Source organism: Mus musculus, chromosome 11 (genome assembly GCF_000001635.26).
Source record: "Mus musculus strain C57BL/6J chromosome 11, GRCm38.p6 C57BL/6J".
Classification (NCBI taxonomy): domain Eukaryota; kingdom Metazoa; phylum Chordata; class Mammalia; order Rodentia; family Muridae; genus Mus; species Mus musculus.
In genome coordinates, this window is record NC_000077.6 from 60,350,933 (window position 1) to 60,368,587 (window position 17,655).

Below are 17,655 nucleotides of genomic sequence, written 5' to 3' on the forward strand. Positions count from 1 at the left end.
GATCACTTATAAAAGACACTTTATCAAAAAAGAACAGAATGGCAGGGTGTGGTGGCACACACCTTTAATCCCAGCACGTGAGAGGCAGAGGCAAGCGAATTTCTGAGTTTGAGGCCAGCCTGGTCTACAAAGTGAGTTCCAGGACAGCCAGGGCTACACCGAGAAACCCTGTCTCAAAAAACAAAAACAAAAAGCCAAAAGCCAAAAACCAAAACCAAACAAACAAAAAACCCAAAAGGAACAGAATGCTCCCAAATGTCAATCAACAACAGAAAAAGCCTCCGTAAGTTTGTAAGCTTAACAACAGAAAAGTAGGCTATAAATTCATATACAAAGTAGAAACAAGCAAGTCTCTACTGCTTGAACTATAAGACCCATAAGGATAGTACAGAGCCCAGTTCATAAAAGATGATTTCAACCAGCCGGCAGACCCAACTTTAATTTTCAAAAATGTTACATATGTGGGCGTTTTGTTTGCCTGTCTGTGCACCATTTACATGGTATGTTTAGGTATGTATATAAAAGACACCAGAAGAGGGCAATCAATCCCCTGGATGTGAAGTTACAGCCAGTTGTGAGCCACTATGCAGTGCCAGGGCCTGAATCTGGATTAACAGCCAATGTCTTTAACCGGTGAGCCAGTTCTCCAGCCCCAAGTTTGTTTGTTTTTAAAGCTAGTCAGCACTTTTGACTGATCTGTTGGCATAAGCTCCCACCTTGGATGAAAGGCCAAATTGCTTTATTATTCATTACTTGCAGTGCTGGATCCTAGATCAAATCCAGGATTTTGTGTGTGCTAAGTTAATGCTCTACCACTGGACTATTCCCTGGTCTGCCAGTGTTTTCTTCTGTAAGGAAACTTCACAGCGGCCAGTGCCATTCCTTATGCAGCATGCGGCCCGCCTCTAACTCCTTACACTACTGACAGCTGCTCTGATTACTCTACTACCACTTTATGTAGTGGGAGAGCAAGAGGCAATGTAAGGAGACGCTTAATATCAACAAGGAAGATTCAGAACTTTAGAACTTGAAGAGTCCCACCACATCTTATCTCCAAATACCCCGTGTGGCAGACAAGAGAACGTCAAAATATAAAGCGCACAAGGTCAGGAGGAGCGTCCCTGGCAAAGTCACTACTGGAGTCCAAGTTTCCGGGATCCAATGGACTGCTTATCAACAAAGCAGCCCTGCCTCCCTTCTTTCCTAGGAGGCCTAGGAGATTCTGCCGCCACGCCATCCCCCTGCCAAGCCAGTCACTTTCCCCGAGGGCCTCCCCCATCCCAGTCCCTCCTACAGCCTGACTGAGTTGCAGCTCAAATTAGAAGTCGTGCAGCATGGGGCATTTTCTGGGAAAGTGCCCAGCCTCAGAGCCATTGGTACCAATGAGCAGGGACAAGGACGGAAGAAAGAGTTCCATTCCACAAAGGCTCCGGGAGACAGAGGCCCTGGGAGCAAAGGCAGCGAGATACCTGGGGAAGAGTACTCGCAGTGACATCTCCCAATACGCAAGGGTAAGCAGACTAGCATGGACACTACTTCTGGGGAGAGACTTGAAAGGCTGGGCCCTGATGGGCAGGGATGCCGGGGACCTCTCTAAGTCCAATCGGCACCTCGGGGGAGCCTCCTTGTAGGGTGAGGTGGCACCAGCGTCAGGCAGAGGCCTCGTGACAAGGATGCCCAGTCCACCTTTGAGATGACACCACTTATTGGCAGAGGCCCAACCCGCACGTGAGGTGATTTCAGTGCCGGGAGGAGGCCCGCGGATCTCACCAGCCCGGTCAGCCGCTGTGGCTCACTCGACGCCTGCCCCACGCGCGGCCTTACCAAGACACTGCCCTACAGGGGTGCTGAACGGATTCCCCAGCAGGAACTCCATCTCGGCGGGCCTCGTTCCAGCCCGGACTCCTGTGTGCCACGGGTCTCCGCTGCCCGCGCCGCGTTCTGCCCTGACTGACACTTGCCCCCGCCCCACCCTCCGGAACGCTGAGCGCCCGGCCTGACCTCGCCCTCTGGGTGCATCTCTATTGGGCAGCGTCTAACCAGCCCACTTCCGATTGGACGACACTCCACTCTCAGTGAAGTCCCACCCACCCCGCGGCGTCCGATTGGGCACGAAGCAAGCTAAGTCACTAGGGTCTCCGTCAGCCTAGCGGCACAACCCCCGGACCCGCCTCCAAACGAGTGGCCGTTCTTCTTGATTCATTAGCACGTTGGTCAGTCTAGAGAATCTTTACTATTATTGGATAAAAGGTGTGTCAATCGTTTACATAGGCGGGCAGAAAGAAAGCGTAACTAGAAGTTGAAGCTCGTTGACTGTGCTGATTGGAGAAACGTTTGTTTTCTTCAAGTCTGGTTGGTGTTAGAAATATGGCCACGTGACGAATCAACTTTCACCCAGGATATTTATCGCTTGACTTCCCCTTAGCAACCAAGTGGCGGTGTTTGGTTCCCCAGCAACCAAACGAAGCGTCTACTGCAAGGGGAGACAGTCCTTAGGAAGGTAAGAATCAAGAGTTTAGCTCCAGAAGATTAGAGGTTGCATGATTGAGGTCTGTCTTGTAACTCTTCTTGGAGGACTCCGACCTGACCCGTCTCATCTGTAAAATGAGCACACATGTCATTTTTACACTTGTACTGAGACTTAATCGGGCTTTTGAAAAAGAAAAGAGCGTATAAAATCTTAAACTAGCAAAAGCAAGTAGGAAAAGGGTCCATCAGCCAGTTTCCTGGCCTGATTCGTTTCACTGAAAGAGAGGTACCCGATACACTGATAACTCATTCTAGAGTTTGGCTGTTATATCCATCCTCTTGATCTGCAATAAGGTATTTCATTTGGTGCCGTATGAAGTGTTTGCGATGAGAATAAAGATATCAAGGTTCCATCTCAGTCTCTGTCAGTAATTCACTCTATGACTTTGGTCACAGACCCCCCCCCCGGCCCCCCACATACACACATACCTCAAGCCTCAATTTCCCTATCTGGGAAGTAGGGACACTAAGATGTCCCTTTTAAATAGCTCCCAGAACTGGCATGGAGTTAAATAAGTGGAGTGCACTGAGAGTACGACAAGGACTTATTCTCATCAGTTGCTTTTATTCTCATTACTGTGGGACTCATAGGGTCTACATAGTGTTTCAGGTCCAGCTAACCCAGGCTGTTGTTTCCCAGGTAAACCAGTGACGAGGCTACCTGGTTGATTTGTTTGTAAAGCTTTCTGCTGCTTCTCCACATCCTACCTCTGGTCTTCACCAAGGACACTATCATCAGGCAAGTCAATGGGACCCCCATTTGGATAAATTATTGACATCCTCCCCATAGGGGAGGATTCTTTGGGCCTTGTTCTGTAGGCAGAGAACATGTGACAATGTCTGTCCCTAGTGTGCTGGGTACAATAGAGTTGTGATTAAGAAAGTGGATTCTGTGTTAGACATGAGGTCGTGCCTCTTGGTAAATCTTCATATTAGTCAATCGAGAAATTTCTCTTACAGAGATCCCTACTGTGTGCTTTCATAGTTCCATACACCCACTAACCTGTCAATGTTTGTAAGTAGATATTGGGATAATTTATTTAATTCAAGTGTGGTTCAGAAGTCAGGCCACACCTCTTCAGTATCCTTTCACAAGGTTGGTTATAGAGAGCCGCTCTGACCTTGTAGCTTTCACAAAGTTCTCTCTTTCACTCCTTACAGATGTGAGCAAACCCAGCTTCCCCTGATTCCTGGGCCAAGACATACCTGAATTGCAACTTTACTCTCTTAACTAAGCCTGCCACCGTGCCAGGAGTCATGTAGACTAGGTCAGGTCAGGTCACATGGTATAGAACTAAAAGCCACCACTGTCGTTGTCCCCCCCCCCGCCCCCCAAAACTGTGAGTCGTAAGTCCCTTTGTTCTCTGGATCTGAGGGAGCTAATGGAACTGGAAGATTTGTCTTTCTCTTCTGGGCACCATGTGGCTGCCAAGATTCTGATGCAATCTCTCCTAGTGCCCTCTCACTTCAGGGCTCCTCATGGCTGTCTGTGGCCTCGAACCTCTGACTCTCCTAGCAAAATTCTTCTGGAGGGCAATTGATTTTAGCACTACTCCTCTTTCAAACACTATTATTGGGTCAATCAATTACTTTAGCTTAGGCATAACCTTCCAAACTAGATTTTGTCTCAGACCTTCCTATAAACTAAGTTCCTAGTGATGTCCCACCCCTCTGTATTACAACCACTCTGGTCACTCACTTTCCCCTCCCCTCCCCTTCCTTTCCTTTCCATTTTTGTTTGTTTGTTTGTTTGTTTTGACACAGGTCCCTCTGTGTAGCTCAAGCTGGCCTCATACTATGTAGACCAGGCTGGCCTCAAAAAGTCACAGGGATCTGCTTGTATCTGCCTCCCAAGCGCTAGGACTTGCACCACCACTCCTGGCTAGCCTCACTCCTTTTGTAATTCTTGCCACAACAGCTATAATAAAAACTAAAATCCGATCCATCTTCACCTTACAAGCCCTAGGAGCTTGCCAGCCATTATGGAATACAAATGCAATATAGACCCTGTATCACTTCTGCTTTCCAGCTTGGGGTCTTCACTGGGTTATCGTCTCTTCTTGCTTTCTTTTCTTTTTATCCCTCATATTGTATCTTCCCTGATCAAGCCAACTGACCCTACTAGGTGTTTTCACCATTCCCCACACCTACTAAGATGTTTGTAAGTAAATGCTGGTATAACAATTTAATTCAACTCTGAAACAAAGGACCTGTCCAAGGCTCACAGCATGTGGTAGTTATTTGATATGGATGTGTGGACTAAATACAGGTCCTTTCTTAGACAGATGTAAAAAAAAAAAAAAAAAAGAAAGAAAGAAAAGTAAAGAAAAAAAAAAAAAGCCAGGCAGTGGTGGTGCACATCTTTAATCCCAGCACTTGGGAGGCAGAGGCAGGTAGATTTCTGCGTTCGAGACCAGCCTGGTCTTACAGAGTGAGTTCCAGGACAGCCAGGGCTACATGGAGAAACCCTGCCTCAAAAAACAAAAAACAAAACAACAACAACAAAAAAAATTGACAGATGTAGAGTGGGGAGTTATCTACCTAACAGGAAAAAGACTTAAGCCGGTGACGTTACTTTTCAAAAGATACACAGTCAGAGGCAAAGTCCTCTCTGGGTGTAAACATTTAGCATAGTTCTTGCACCAATCCTATACTGCACAGAACCTGCTGAGCTGGACTGAATGCTATCTAGCATGACTGAAAGCTAGTTTGACCTGTCACAGTTAATGGGCTTTGATGAAACAGAGGTCAAAGTTTTGACACCAGAATTGAGTCATTTCCCAAAGCACAACACCCAAAAAAAAAAAAAAAAAAAAATTCCATGTACTTTTCAGATAACATCTGACAAATGAACCACTTTAAAAAATTTCCCCAGAGGTAAAATTTTGAGGTTAGTGGTAAATTATGAGGAACTTTAAGGGAAACTGTTTAGGAAGAATAGGATGCTGATGCGCACAACAACTGCTTGGGAAGACTGAGTCTGTCATTCGGTCACACTGAGGAAGAAGAATCAGTCAGTTACCCTGAGGAGGAAGAGTCAGTCAATCAGCCAGCCACCCTGAGGAGGAAGAGTCAGGCATTCAGTCATCCTGAGGAAGAAAAGTCAGTCAGTCACACTGAGGAGGAAGAGTCAGTCAGTCAGCAGTCACCCTGAGGAAGAAGAGTCAGTCAGTCACCCTGAGGAGGAAGAGTCAGTCAGTCAGTCACCCTGAGGAGGAAGAGTCAGTCAGTCAGTCACCCTGAGGAGGAAGAGTCAGTCAGTCAGTCATTTACTCTGAAGAGGAAAAGTAGACAGGAGAGAGTAGGAAAACAAGGTTGAGGTTTTGAAGGATCAGGGCACAGATGGAAAAAGAGCAGGGACCATGGAAGATACAAACATCCTTCACACTAGATAAGATATCAATGACAGGCCTAAGAAGCCAGTCCATCCAAGTATAACCTGTGAGCCAGTGAGCTCATTGCAGTGACTTACAGAAGGATGAGTGGCTCAAAGGCACCCCCAAATTGGGTGACAAATCATGCCAGTTTGGTCCTAGAGCTCTAAGTCTAACTTACAGATTGCTCTTATCAAAGATAAGTCTTTTCTTCCTCAGAAATTGTTTACTCCTCATATATAAACTCACTTTTCTTTGTGTGGTTGATTTGGTTTGGTTCGATACAGGGTCTCTCTATATTGAACCAAATCAAATTGGCTATCCTGGAACTCACTATGTAGAGTAGGCTGGCCTGAAACTCACAGAGATCCTCTTGCCTCTGCCTCCCTCACAGATGCTCGGATTAAAGGCATGCACCACCATGTGTGGCTCTATATCAGCTCTTCAGCAGCATCCTAGTGTTGTAACTCTGTGAGCTTCCTGCCTTCTATGAGTCACACTCTCTCTCCTGGGAGGAACTTTTTAATTCAGAGGAACTGGCTCTACAACATGGGGTAGGGAGTGGAAGGGAAGAGCAGGCAAGAGTTATTGGCATCTGAATCTTTGATTGGGATAGTGAAGGAATAGAAATAAATACTTATATCTGCTGCATTCACATGGATGGTACCAGAGAAAAGAGGGCGGCAATCTTAGAAGAAAGACAGATTGTCAGGATTCATAGCAGAGCAGTCTTGGGAGTTGCTCTGGCCCTGTGGAATAGAAGGCAGAAGGAAAGGGGCACCTGGAATCAAAATGAGAACCAGAGGTCCAGGGAGACTAGTGGTCAAAGGTCAGAGGTAAGAAGGGAGATGAGACACAAGTGGGAGCAAAGGGGAGGATAGAATCCCAGAGTTTTCACAAGGCAAAATTCCAGTGGGCTCCCAGAAACATAATGCCCGCCTTTCTGGGGTTGGAAATGGTCACAATGAGGTCTGAGTATCTAGTCCTCTGGAGCTGTGATCTACCCAGCCAAGCATGGCAGTCAAGTACAATTAACCCAACACAGAGACCCTGCCTTCACCACGGTGCCTCAGCAGATCCCTTTGGGCCATTAGCAACTGAACCTGACTTAGCTTTAAGTAACAGAGAAATTAATGTAAGAAATCCAAACTTACAGAAAGAGACACAAACAGGTATAGGGCTGGACTTAGGACAGCCAGCAAGTAGACACCGGCTGTATGTGTTTGTCCTTATCCTGCTCTCTACCTAACCATATGCCTGGCAAACACTAGTTACATAGGTTCTCCTCAGTCAAGCAGCTAGCTCATACGTTCGCTCTCATTCTGAGACCCCAAGGTTCCCATTTCTCAAGGGATTAATGGCCACGTTGGGTCAGTGTCTCCTCATGTATGGCTGTCTGCCCAGGGATGAAGTGTTCTCAGAAGGGCCACTGGGGGCTGGCACTTCCAAGGACCACTGTCAGTGACTTGGACCAAGAGACCTAGGTGAAGACAGAAACAGAAGGTCAGAGACTAGCCTTGAGGGGACCTGAGAACTATAGACTAAGGAAACCACTGAGGGCACCAGCCCTGTGGGCCCATGTAGAGGCCAGCTGTGGCTGTGAAGTCAAATGGTGAGCCCTGATGAGGGATCAGTTGCCTGTTAGGAAGGCCTGGGGCAGCCTTCCAGCAGTGCATTTGTCTTAAGGTACAGCAGGCAAGGGATGGAAGTGGATAGCCTGTGGCCTCCTGACAGGCCCTGACATCATATCAAACACAGCCAAATTCTGTTCTCAAACCAAAGGAACCGTATGTGAAGGAGGAAGCCAATTTCTCAGCGAAGATGAGCCGGCCATATGACTCGATGGAGCCAAAAGTAATGGATGATGACATGCTCAAAGCAGCTGTCGGGGAGCAAGGGCCCCAGGAAGAAGCTGGGCAGCTAGCCAAGCAGGAGGGCATCCTCTTCAAAGATGTCCTGTCCCTGCAGCTGGACTTCCAGAGTACGTATTCTGGGTGTCAGCAATGTGACCTGGGTGGAGCTGGGCCTCCCTGACTTCCTATGCCCTATTTCAAATCCCCAAATTCCACACAGAGGGTCAGCGCACACCAGTGTGAGAGCCCACCAGACACAGGACCAGGGGCACAATGTATCAACTCAATCCAATAGTTCCATCATTTGTCCACAATACTCCTTCTGAATAACAGCAGCAGCAACAACAACAAAATATAGAATTTTCCTAGACCATGCTCTCCCTGTTATATGACTCCACACTGATTTAGATTGGAGTCCTTCATAGAGAACCAAGGAGACCCCACATTATTGGAGCCAGGGTAGGAGTGCAGGGAGACAGAGGTGGAGCCAGCACTGGAGGGAGTGGCTTTAGGGGTAGTGTGTCAACAGAGGAAGAGCATAGAGATCCCTGAAGCAGGGATGTACTTTGGGTGGAACGGGGTGGCCCGGTAAAAGATAGGCAGAGACTTACTCTCTCAATGTCCCCATCTGCAAAATAGGAAGTAGCTCCTATCACAAGTTCTGCATGGGAGGAAGAGTGAGACAACCTGTATGCAGTGCTTGGGTCATGCTGGGAAGCCACTGGGTGTGACCCGGTGAGCCAGGACAGGCAGCATGAGAGGGAGGAGGAGCTTAGCTTAGTACGAATCTCAGTACTTGGGAGGCAGAAGGCAGTAAGACCTCCAGTTCAAGGCCAGCCTGGGCTACGTAGTGAGACCCTATTCCCAAAATACAAGGAGTGAGTAGGGGGTGATTAGAGAAATAGCTCATTGGTTAAGAGGAATGGCTGCTCTTCCAGAGGACCCAGGTTCAATTCCCATCACCCACATGGCAGCTCACAACCATCTAAAACTTCAGTTCCAGGGATCAGATGCTCTCTCCTGGCTTCCACAGGCACTGTATTCATGTAATACACAGACATGTGCACAGGCAAAACACCCATGCATATCAAATAAGAACAAAAGAAAAATATATGAACTGAGAAAACAGATCAGTGGTAGAGGGCTTATTATACACAGTGTTCCTAACTTAATCCCAGAACTACCCAAAAAAGGAGAAGGAGAAAGGAGGAGGAGGTAGGTGAGGACCCTGAGTCCTCTGCTTTCTGAGTAGGTGAGGTCTCAGAAAGTGAACCTAGTCTTGGGCCCTAGCTGTCTAGGCATTTGGTCAACAACAAAGATGCAGGACTCCATACCAAAGACTGGAGGCAGCCAAAAGTGGGCAGGCTGGGCCTTGTGTAAGTCCACAAGGCCCCCTGGGTGTGGCTGGCCTCCAGGAATGACCCAGAGCTGCAGCTTCCCTGAGAGGAGGAGTGGATGAGGACCGGCCACTCCCTTCCCACCTCTCCCACCTAGTGGGCATCCTGCTGGTACTGAGCAAGTACCTAAGAGATGCCAGAGGCTCTTCCAGGCAGGCATTCCAGTTCAGCACAGTCCAAGAGACAGAGAGCCCTACCTTAACAGAGCTGATGTGGGGGAGACAAATAAGACAGAAAATGAGATTGTTCCAGGCAGTACTGCTGTGGGGGTAGACAGAGCAAATGAAGGAGAAAGGAGATTAGAACTAGTTGAAGTGTTTTCTACAGTGGCCAGAGCCTTGCCAAGGTGAGACTTGAAGAAGCACTAAAAGAGATGAGGAAGGGAGCCATGTGCAGATCTGGGGAGGTGGGGTGGTATGTGAGATTCAGGAGAACAACTGTGAAAGGCCATGAGTAGGCCAGAGGCAGCCTGAGGAGGCCTGTTGAGGAAGCCAGGGTGGGGACAGGCCAGGGAGGTCATGTTGTCAGCAGGTGCTTGCCCCGGACAATGAAATTTATTTGGCTTTTATAGTGAGTTGGGATCCCCCAAGCATTCTGAATAGACACAGGATAGGGTGGGACTTGAGTTCTCACAGAGACCTGCCAGGGTGGGTGGGTGGGAACAGGGTTCTGGCGAGGAGCCTGCTACTGTGTTCCAGGCAATAACGATGATGCCTTTGTCAAGGAAGTGGTCATGGAAGTGGACTTGGTGGCTGTGTGACAGATTAAGCCAGCTTCTTGGCAGGAAGTTCCTCTGGAGCTAACTCTCAGACACATCCTTGTTTGTCAGTATAGTTGGGCGTTTTCACATCATCTGTTGCTGTCTGAAGTAAAGCCTGGTTCAGGTGTGCCACCTACCTAAAGTGGCTCAGCGGTAAGCCACCATAGCCTAGGGTAAATCAGGGCTGGGTTTCAGCCTGTCAGACAGCAGGGCCACAGTAAGGTGCCAGGAAAAATCCAGACCAGAAGTAGGAGGTGGCTAGGAGCCTTGGGAAGAACTGAGCCCCACCCCAGAAACACGCAGAGACAGACAAAATCAGGCTGGAAAGTCTGGCAGCAAACAGAAACTTAAACAAAGATTCTTGTGCTGCCTGGTTCTGACTACAGCAGGGAGGACATAGGTACCACTCCCGCCCCAGGGGGAAGCATCGACAGACCAAAGGATTCTGCTGCCCTAAGACCCGTGAGGGGGTCAGAGCACCTCCACACACTGAACCTCAAACCTCACCAACAGGCCCTGTCTCTTCGATAAATGTGAGCTGTCAGTAGAATTTTATTTTATACTGGGGATTGAAACTACAACCTTGGGCAAACAAACTACACGGGTGTTCTATCACTGAGCTACATCCCCAGGTTTGTAGCACTTTCATGCCTGGTACCTGCCGACGTTGGAAGGTGGTGTTGATCTCCTGCAATGGTTACAGATGGTTATAAACCACCAGGCAGGCGCTGGGAACCAAACCCGGGTCCTTTGTAAGAACAAGTGCTCTTCACCAGGGTCACCTCCCCACCACCACACCTGTCCCACATCCTCTTTTTCCTGTTCATTTTGAAGCAGGCTCCCACTAAGCTGGCTGGCATTGACCTTGTTAGCCTCCTGGCTCAGCCTCTTGAGCAGTTAGGATTATAACTAGTAGCACTAGTCTCAGCTTGAGCTCACTACATATCCCAATCTAGACTTAAGGTCTTGATGCTTCGTTCTCCCGACACAGGTGTGGACGCCATGCCAGGCTCTTAGTAGTGATTTTTAAAAATCTCTCACTTCTATTTTATTTCATTTCTTTAAGTGAATAAAGTCTAAAGTTTCTGAAATTGGTTGTGTAGATGAGGCTGGCTTCAAACTCAGAGATCCACCAGCCTCTCCTGAGTGTGACAGCCATTGTTGGACTAGCTGGACCATAACCTGTAAGCCATTCTAATAAATCATGTATACACACACAAACACACACAAGAGCCATTGTTCTATCTCTAAGCCATATGTACAAAGTACCCCAAGTGGACATTTGGAAATATAGACTTTGTGTGTATATATTGCATGTATGCAGGCACACATGTATGCACATGTGTTTAGAGCCAAAACATCTATGTATGTATGTGTATGTATGTATGTATGCTCTGATGTTCTGTTTCTTTCCATGACTAATACAGGGAGCTAGAGCAATAACTCAGCATTTAAGGGCACTGGCTGTCCTTCCAAAGGACCTGGGTTTAATTCCTGCAACTTTAGGTCCAGGGTGTCTGATACCCTCTTCTGACTGCAGAAGTTCACACATGGTATATACATGTACATACAGGCAAACATTTATACGTATAAAGTAAAAGTAAAGGAGAATTTTTTTTTAGTTTTGAAATAAGCATAATGCAAATAGGTTTTAAAGGAGCACACAACAGCAGAGCTATACAGGGCTTATGAGGGAGGCTAGGAGGCACCACTGGCCTCTACGCTTTACATACTCAGTGTGGGTTTGTTTATACTTAAGTACTACTCAGGCTTTTTTGCTTCCAGTGACAGAAACTCTAGCCATACAACACACTCAGGGAAAGAAGAGCTACACAGCCAGGATGGGTCCTCATGACCGCAGGGTCTCTGCTGCCAAGATGTCTGGGCCCCACCTTCCTATTTTGAGAGTGATTGTCCCAGTGGCTGCTCTATTCTGCTCTCACACACCTATGAATATTTCTAGGATGTATCTAGAGACAGATTTTAAAAAGTTGCTGGTCTAGCTGGTGTGGTGATGCATTCCATTAATCTCAGCACCTGAAAGACAGAGGCAAGTGGATCTCTGGGAAGTTTGAAGCCAGCCTAGTCTACATAGTGAGGTCCAGGACAGTCAGGACAACCTAGTGAGACACTAACTCAAGAAAAGAGGGGGAGGAGAGAGAAAGGAAAATAAATAAATTGCAGGTCAAGAGGCACAGATGGTAAATATTCCAATAAATATTACCCAATGACCCTCCAAAAGTAAAACCAGTTGAGTGACCCTCCCCCCATGCTGGCCTCTGCTTGTAGTCTATGTTCCAAGGTAGCCTTGTTTCCTTAGAAGCCCCAGCCATGCCCCTAGGGCAGTGTGAGTAAGTCTCCTGTCCCCGAGAAGGCCCAGCTCACCTCCACAGACACCTGCTTAGCAAGCCCTTGCCACACCAGACCTCTTTGATCCTGTCCAGTGGCCCTGGGGAACAGTGCTGAGGGTCTCGCACTCAGGTGCTCCTCGCCAGGGTGCCTCCTCCTCTGGGGAAGGCAGAGAGTTGCGGAGCCCCATGTGAGTACACTTCAGTCTTACGGGGCACAAGCACAGAGCTCCGGCATCTGTCACACCCGGGTGCTCTGGTTGTTTTCAGACATCCTCCGCATCGATAACCTCTGGCAGTTTGAGAACCTGAAGAAGCTGCAACTGAACAACAACATCATCGAGCGCATCGAGGGCCTGACGAACCTCATACACCTCGTCTGGCTGGGTAAGGCCTGGCTCTGTGTCTGCCAAGGACATCCATGGCCTCCCCGCAGAATAATCGCCGTGGCACCCAGCTGCCAGCCGGTTGTTAGCCCAGGCACAGCAGAAATGCTCTGTCGGTCAGGAGCAAAAAAGCAACAGTCTGTGAAAAGCCTGGGAGGTGGCTTGTGCTGGGCAAAGCATGGCAAGGATGTGCTTCTGCACACCAGGCAGGCTACTCCATGCCACCTGCCAGCCTCTCGGGCTGGTGGGCACAGGGGCAGCCCTGGACTGGCATTTTACATAGGCACGGTGGACAGCTGACCATTGCAATGAGCACAGAGCATGGCCATGTGCTGATCATGGCCAGCTTGTACTTCACAAGAGGCTTCTGGGTTCACGCACCATCCCCACTGTAGTACTGAACAAGCCAAGGGGACAAGTTAGATGAAGGCCACAGGCTCCCTTGTCAATCTCTGACCAAACTTTGTCAAACTTTGCCCTCACTGCCAAGGTCACTGGGAGCTTGACCTCTTAGGTGCTTCCTTGCCTAGTGAGGGGCAAGGGACCATCTAAAGGACAAAAGGGGCCAAGCTGAGAGCTCCTCTGACATGTCTTATTTAGCCTCCACAGAGATGTTCAATGGCTGTTGTTATCCTAACGGATGGAAAGGGATGTAAGGCTCAGAGAAGCACAGCCAAGTAGCAGCAGCGCTAGGCTAACCCCACTCCTGCCTCGATTCCAAAGCGTATGCTCCTCCATTCTGCCAGGCTTCCAGGAGCCATCACCAATGTAGTTCTCAGTCTCCATAGCACTCTCAGATGTGCTTGCACTGTTATCAGGAGCCTTAGGAACCCCACTAGTGGGTTAAGGGGCCATTTCACAGAAGCAGCCCCTGAGGTTCCAAGAGGCTGACTGGGCCCAGGGCTCCTGCTCAGGCCCCCTGTGTTGTACCCTAGTACTCATTGACACTGGTTCCTGGTCCGTCTGCATGGCTGTGGAGCACCTATCACTCTAGGAGGTGAAATCAGACTCCCAGCATCGGGAGGGACGCTTACCCATGCCAGCCCAGGCTCCGAGCAATACCCAATACCCAGATCCAGCAGGTCAACTTGTCTCTTGGGTGGATGGCAGACAGAGGACTTCAGGAAAAAGGCCATCTAATGCTCCTAGAACCCCCAACAAGCCAGCTTCTCAGCTAAGTGTTACTCCCGAGAGCTCTAAGCCGCCCGAGCGCTTTGTTTCAGGACTGTCCCTCCTCTAGCCAAGCAGTGTATCCTCAGACCCCTCAGAGTCCTCCTCTTTTACAGATTTGTCCTTTAACAACATCGAGGCCATCGAGGGCCTGGATACCCTGGTCAACCTGGAGGACCTGAGCTTGTCCAATAACCGGATCTCCAAGGTGGACTCTCTAGATGCCCTGGTGAAGCTGCAGGTGCTGTCACTGGGCAACAACCAGATTAGCAACATGATGAATGTGAGTACCAGGCCTGGAGACCCATGTCACAAATACCACAGGGCCTCAGGCCATGCCAAAGCCAAGGTCTGAGGTGGTAGACACACAATACACCCTTTTCCTAGAGAGATCAAACATCCAAGTTATTCCACAAGGGCTTTGACTATATTGAAAGACCATGCTTAGTCCAACAAAACCCCCTCTGCGTACCAGGCTTCCTGGCCTCAGCTGTGGTCCCATGCATGCTCTGTGTCTCATGCTCATGTGACAAACCTTTGCTGAAGTGAAAAACCTACTAGATATAGGGCATTTGTTCTATGTCCAATGAGACAGAGATGGCAGTATATGGTTCTTTTTGGGGTAGCCAGCCATACCGTCATCATCTAGACGAATGTGACAGCAAGTTAGGGTCTCAAAAACAGGGAAGCAATCCCTGTGGATGGTAGGAGGGCAGTCCAGATACCAAAACGTGTCTCTATGACATCACAGTGGCCTGACAGTAGGGAGACAACAGCCGAGACTCTGCTAATAATTACTGAGTGCTATGGTAGACGTGACCCTGTAGCTTCTACAGTTTGGCCACCAGCCCAGGGCTGTCTAATACCTTTCAAGATTCCATTTCCACATATATTAATCAGTTGGCCTGCCTTCAGTCCTAACTGTACACCCAAATGGCTTACATGAACAGGAGCGAGTCAAGTTATTGCCCACATTTAAGTCTGTTCATCAAAGACAAACCAAACCCTAGAGGCAACACAGTCTTCACTTTGCATGTCAGACCTGAGTGCAAGTGAGGTGCAAACTTTCTGTGTCTCAGTTTTCTCACCTGTCAAATAGAGAGGGGACAGTAACTCACCAGCCCAGGCTCTCTCTAGGGGAGGAGATATAATACGAGTACTTGGTGCTGGAGCATCTCTCTCTCTCTCTCTCTCTCTCTCTCTCTCTCTCTCTCTCTCTCTCTCTCTCTCTTCCTTTTTCTTTCCTGTTCTACTCCCCCTCCTTCTCCCTTGTCTGGTATACAGTTGTAAACCTTAAAGTCATGACCGTCCAGCCTCTGCCACCCGAATGCTGGTTTACATGTGTGTGTTCAGCTTAGGAACAGGTTCTTAACATGCAGAGGGCTGATATCTTTGCTGAGGGAAAGAAAGTCAGGGGTGATAGTCAACCTGATTCCAGAGCCTTGAAAGATATGAGAACCAGCTGGGCAATGGTGGTGGTGCATGCCTTTATGCCTTTAATCAAGCACTCGGGAAGGAGGCAGACAGGGGGTGGGGGGTGGGAGAAAGAATTTCCATCTGGCCAGAGGAGGATGGCTTCTTAGTATAAGGTATGTGAGCAGAAGCCAGAGAGGCATCTGGGAAACCTGCATGGAAGCCAAGAGTGCAGGCAGCCTGGGAGCTGAGATCAGGTTGCAGACAGCAGCATCTAGAGAAGCGTCAGCATGGAAACTCCGTGCTCGGGCATGTCCAGGGCTGAGCTATGTACAGGAAGGAAAAGCACCACAGTCAGGGTAGACTCGAGGGGCCGCATGAATGGTTAATCAAGGGTAGTACCACCTAAGAGGCACTGCCTGAAAGAAAAAAAAGCTGGACTCCGGCTGGCTGGAAGCAAGGCTCAGCCAGGGCCTTAGGTGCAAGTGATTTGCCTGGGAGGTGACTTCTGGAAACTAAAATGATCCAGCGGGGAGAGGGAAAGCCAGAGCTGGGTACTGTGGAGATCGTTGCTATGGGTGGTGGGGTCTTGATTCTGCCGGGTCTCAAGAACATGCAGACCTCCTTCCCTCGTTGCTGGAGCCCGCCTGAGGCACTGACCTTCAGTTCTGTCCCCTCCCCCAGCAGCTAGGGTCACTCCATGCAGATTAGCTCCTTCTCAGCCTGCGGGTGAGCCTCTGGAGACATGGAGACCTTGCTGACACAGAAGATGACAAGGTGGAACGCTACCCGGAAAAGTCTGTCCCGGCTGCAGCATCTGCTGCAAACAGGGGCACTTGTGGTGTGATTTAGAGCATGGCAGAGAGCTTATCAATAGGGTTTCAGGGATACTATGTGACTTACACCTCCGGGCTCCCACATCCTTAGCATTTCCTCAGGGCTGTTTATCCTTATAGCATCCTTGTTTATATATGACAGGGAAGAGAGAAGGAGAAGTGTCCTCTCCACCCTCAGTGTCCCTTTAGTCTGCTAGGCCATTGGAGGTTCTATTCCTACCATCAGACTATGTCATGTGTGAGCATGGGCAGCTGGGCAGCTTCAGTGAACAACAAAGTAAATCAATCATCGACTTGTTATAAGTATGAAGTCTGCCTGGTAGGGCCAAACCCCAGAAGTTGTATAGTCTCAGAGGTTTGCTATCTATAACAGTTCAAAGCATTTCAACTCACCAGAACCTTTTCCAAATCCTGGCTCCAATTACCCAGTCTGCCCTCTGCTCTGTGAGATAAGGAATCCTCCTACTGGCCAGCAGGGGTCCAAGTAAGACCTGGAAGGTGTGACTAGCAGAGTCAGCCCTGTTAGCTGCCACCTACCACCTGCTTGACACTGAACCGGTGACTTAGAATTTTGTGTGTCTGTTTGCACATCGATAAAATGTGATTAATAGTAGACCCCAGGGTTGTTGTGAAAGCCAAATCAGTTACACTACTATATGCCTAATGCAGAACCTGGCACTAGTAGGTACACAAAGAATGATAAGTCACTCAGGAATTTTCAGGTTCTAAGTTAACCCCAAATAGCATTTTTGGCTTGTGTTTGTTTTCTTTTTCTTTTCTTTTCTTTTCTCTTCTTTTTTTTTTTTTTGGTTTTTCGAGACAGGGTTTTTCTGTATAGCCCTGGCTGTCCTGGAACTCACTTTGTAGACCAGGCTGGCCTTGAACTCAGAAATCCGCCTGCCTCTGCCTCCCAAGTGCTGGGATTAAAGGCGTGCACCACCCAAGTGCTGGGATTAAAGGCGTGCACCACCATGCCCGGCTTTCTCTTTTCTTTTCTTTCCAGACAAGCTTTCTCTGTGTAGCCCTGGCTATCCTGGAACTTATGCTGTAGACCAGGTGACCTCAAACTCAGAGCTCCACCTGCCTTTACCTCCTGAGTGCTGGGATTAAAGGCATGGACCACCACTACCTGACTCCCCTTTATTTTTGTTATCTTTATTTTTTTATCCTTTTTCTTTATTTTCTTCTCTATTAAAAAATCATTTCTGGTTTAGCACTGTTAGGGACATTATCCAGGAACTTGTATACAGAAGGTCCATGCTACGGCACTGACCTAACGCTTCCAGCTTCAAACCCTGTTGTTGAACATTTAGCATCAGTTTCTGCCTTAGCATGTCCTGCATCCCAGATCTCATCCTTTGGATACTGGAAAATTTAACGAAGCTGAGGCCTTCCCCAGGCCTGGACAAAAGAGGCCGGAGAGGTTACAGAGGCTATGTCAGGGTGCCCTACTTCCAGTAAAGCCTTTAGTATTCTGCCACGCTGCCCTGCAGCACCTAAACAGGACAAAGCCTTCTTGCTCTCTCCAATGGGGTGCTATTTGCCAATACTCTAGATGCACTTACAGCCTATCTCCAAAGAAAGAGAAA

General features: G+C 48.5%; 2 protein-coding genes across 10 annotated transcripts in view; one reads left to right on the top strand and one right to left on the bottom strand.

Annotated features, from left to right (window-relative positions):
• Tom1l2 (target of myb1-like 2 (chicken)) overlaps positions 1–2,000 on the bottom strand; it is a 126,219-nt gene extending 124,219 nt beyond the window's left edge. For 4 of the 8 annotated variants that reach the window (NM_001039092.4, NM_153080.3, NM_001359810.1 and 1 more), the window contains exon 1: positions 1,825–1,973. In NM_001039092.4, the coding sequence (NP_001034181.1) occupies positions 1,825–1,876 (52 nt within the window). In that variant the 5' untranslated portion in view covers positions 1,877–1,973. Of the gene's footprint in view, positions 1–1,824 lie in introns of all 8 variants that reach the window. The other 4 variants (XM_011248906.3, XM_006532861.4, XM_011248907.3 and 1 more) reach the window with 3 other exon arrangements.
• Drc3 (dynein regulatory complex subunit 3) overlaps positions 1,949–17,655 on the top strand; it is a 41,462-nt gene continuing 25,755 nt past the window's right edge. The window contains exons 1-5 of one of the 2 annotated variants that reach the window (NM_029044.2): positions 2,448–2,500; positions 3,170–3,268; positions 7,686–7,884; positions 12,532–12,648; positions 13,934–14,100. In NM_029044.2, the coding sequence (NP_083320.1) occupies positions 7,725–7,884; positions 12,532–12,648; positions 13,934–14,100 (444 nt within the window). In that variant the 5' untranslated portion in view covers positions 2,448–2,500; positions 3,170–3,268; positions 7,686–7,724. Of the gene's footprint in view, positions 2,501–3,169; positions 3,269–7,685; positions 7,885–12,531; positions 12,649–13,933; positions 14,101–17,655 lie in introns of both variants that reach the window. The other variant, XM_006534382.4, reaches the window with a different exon arrangement.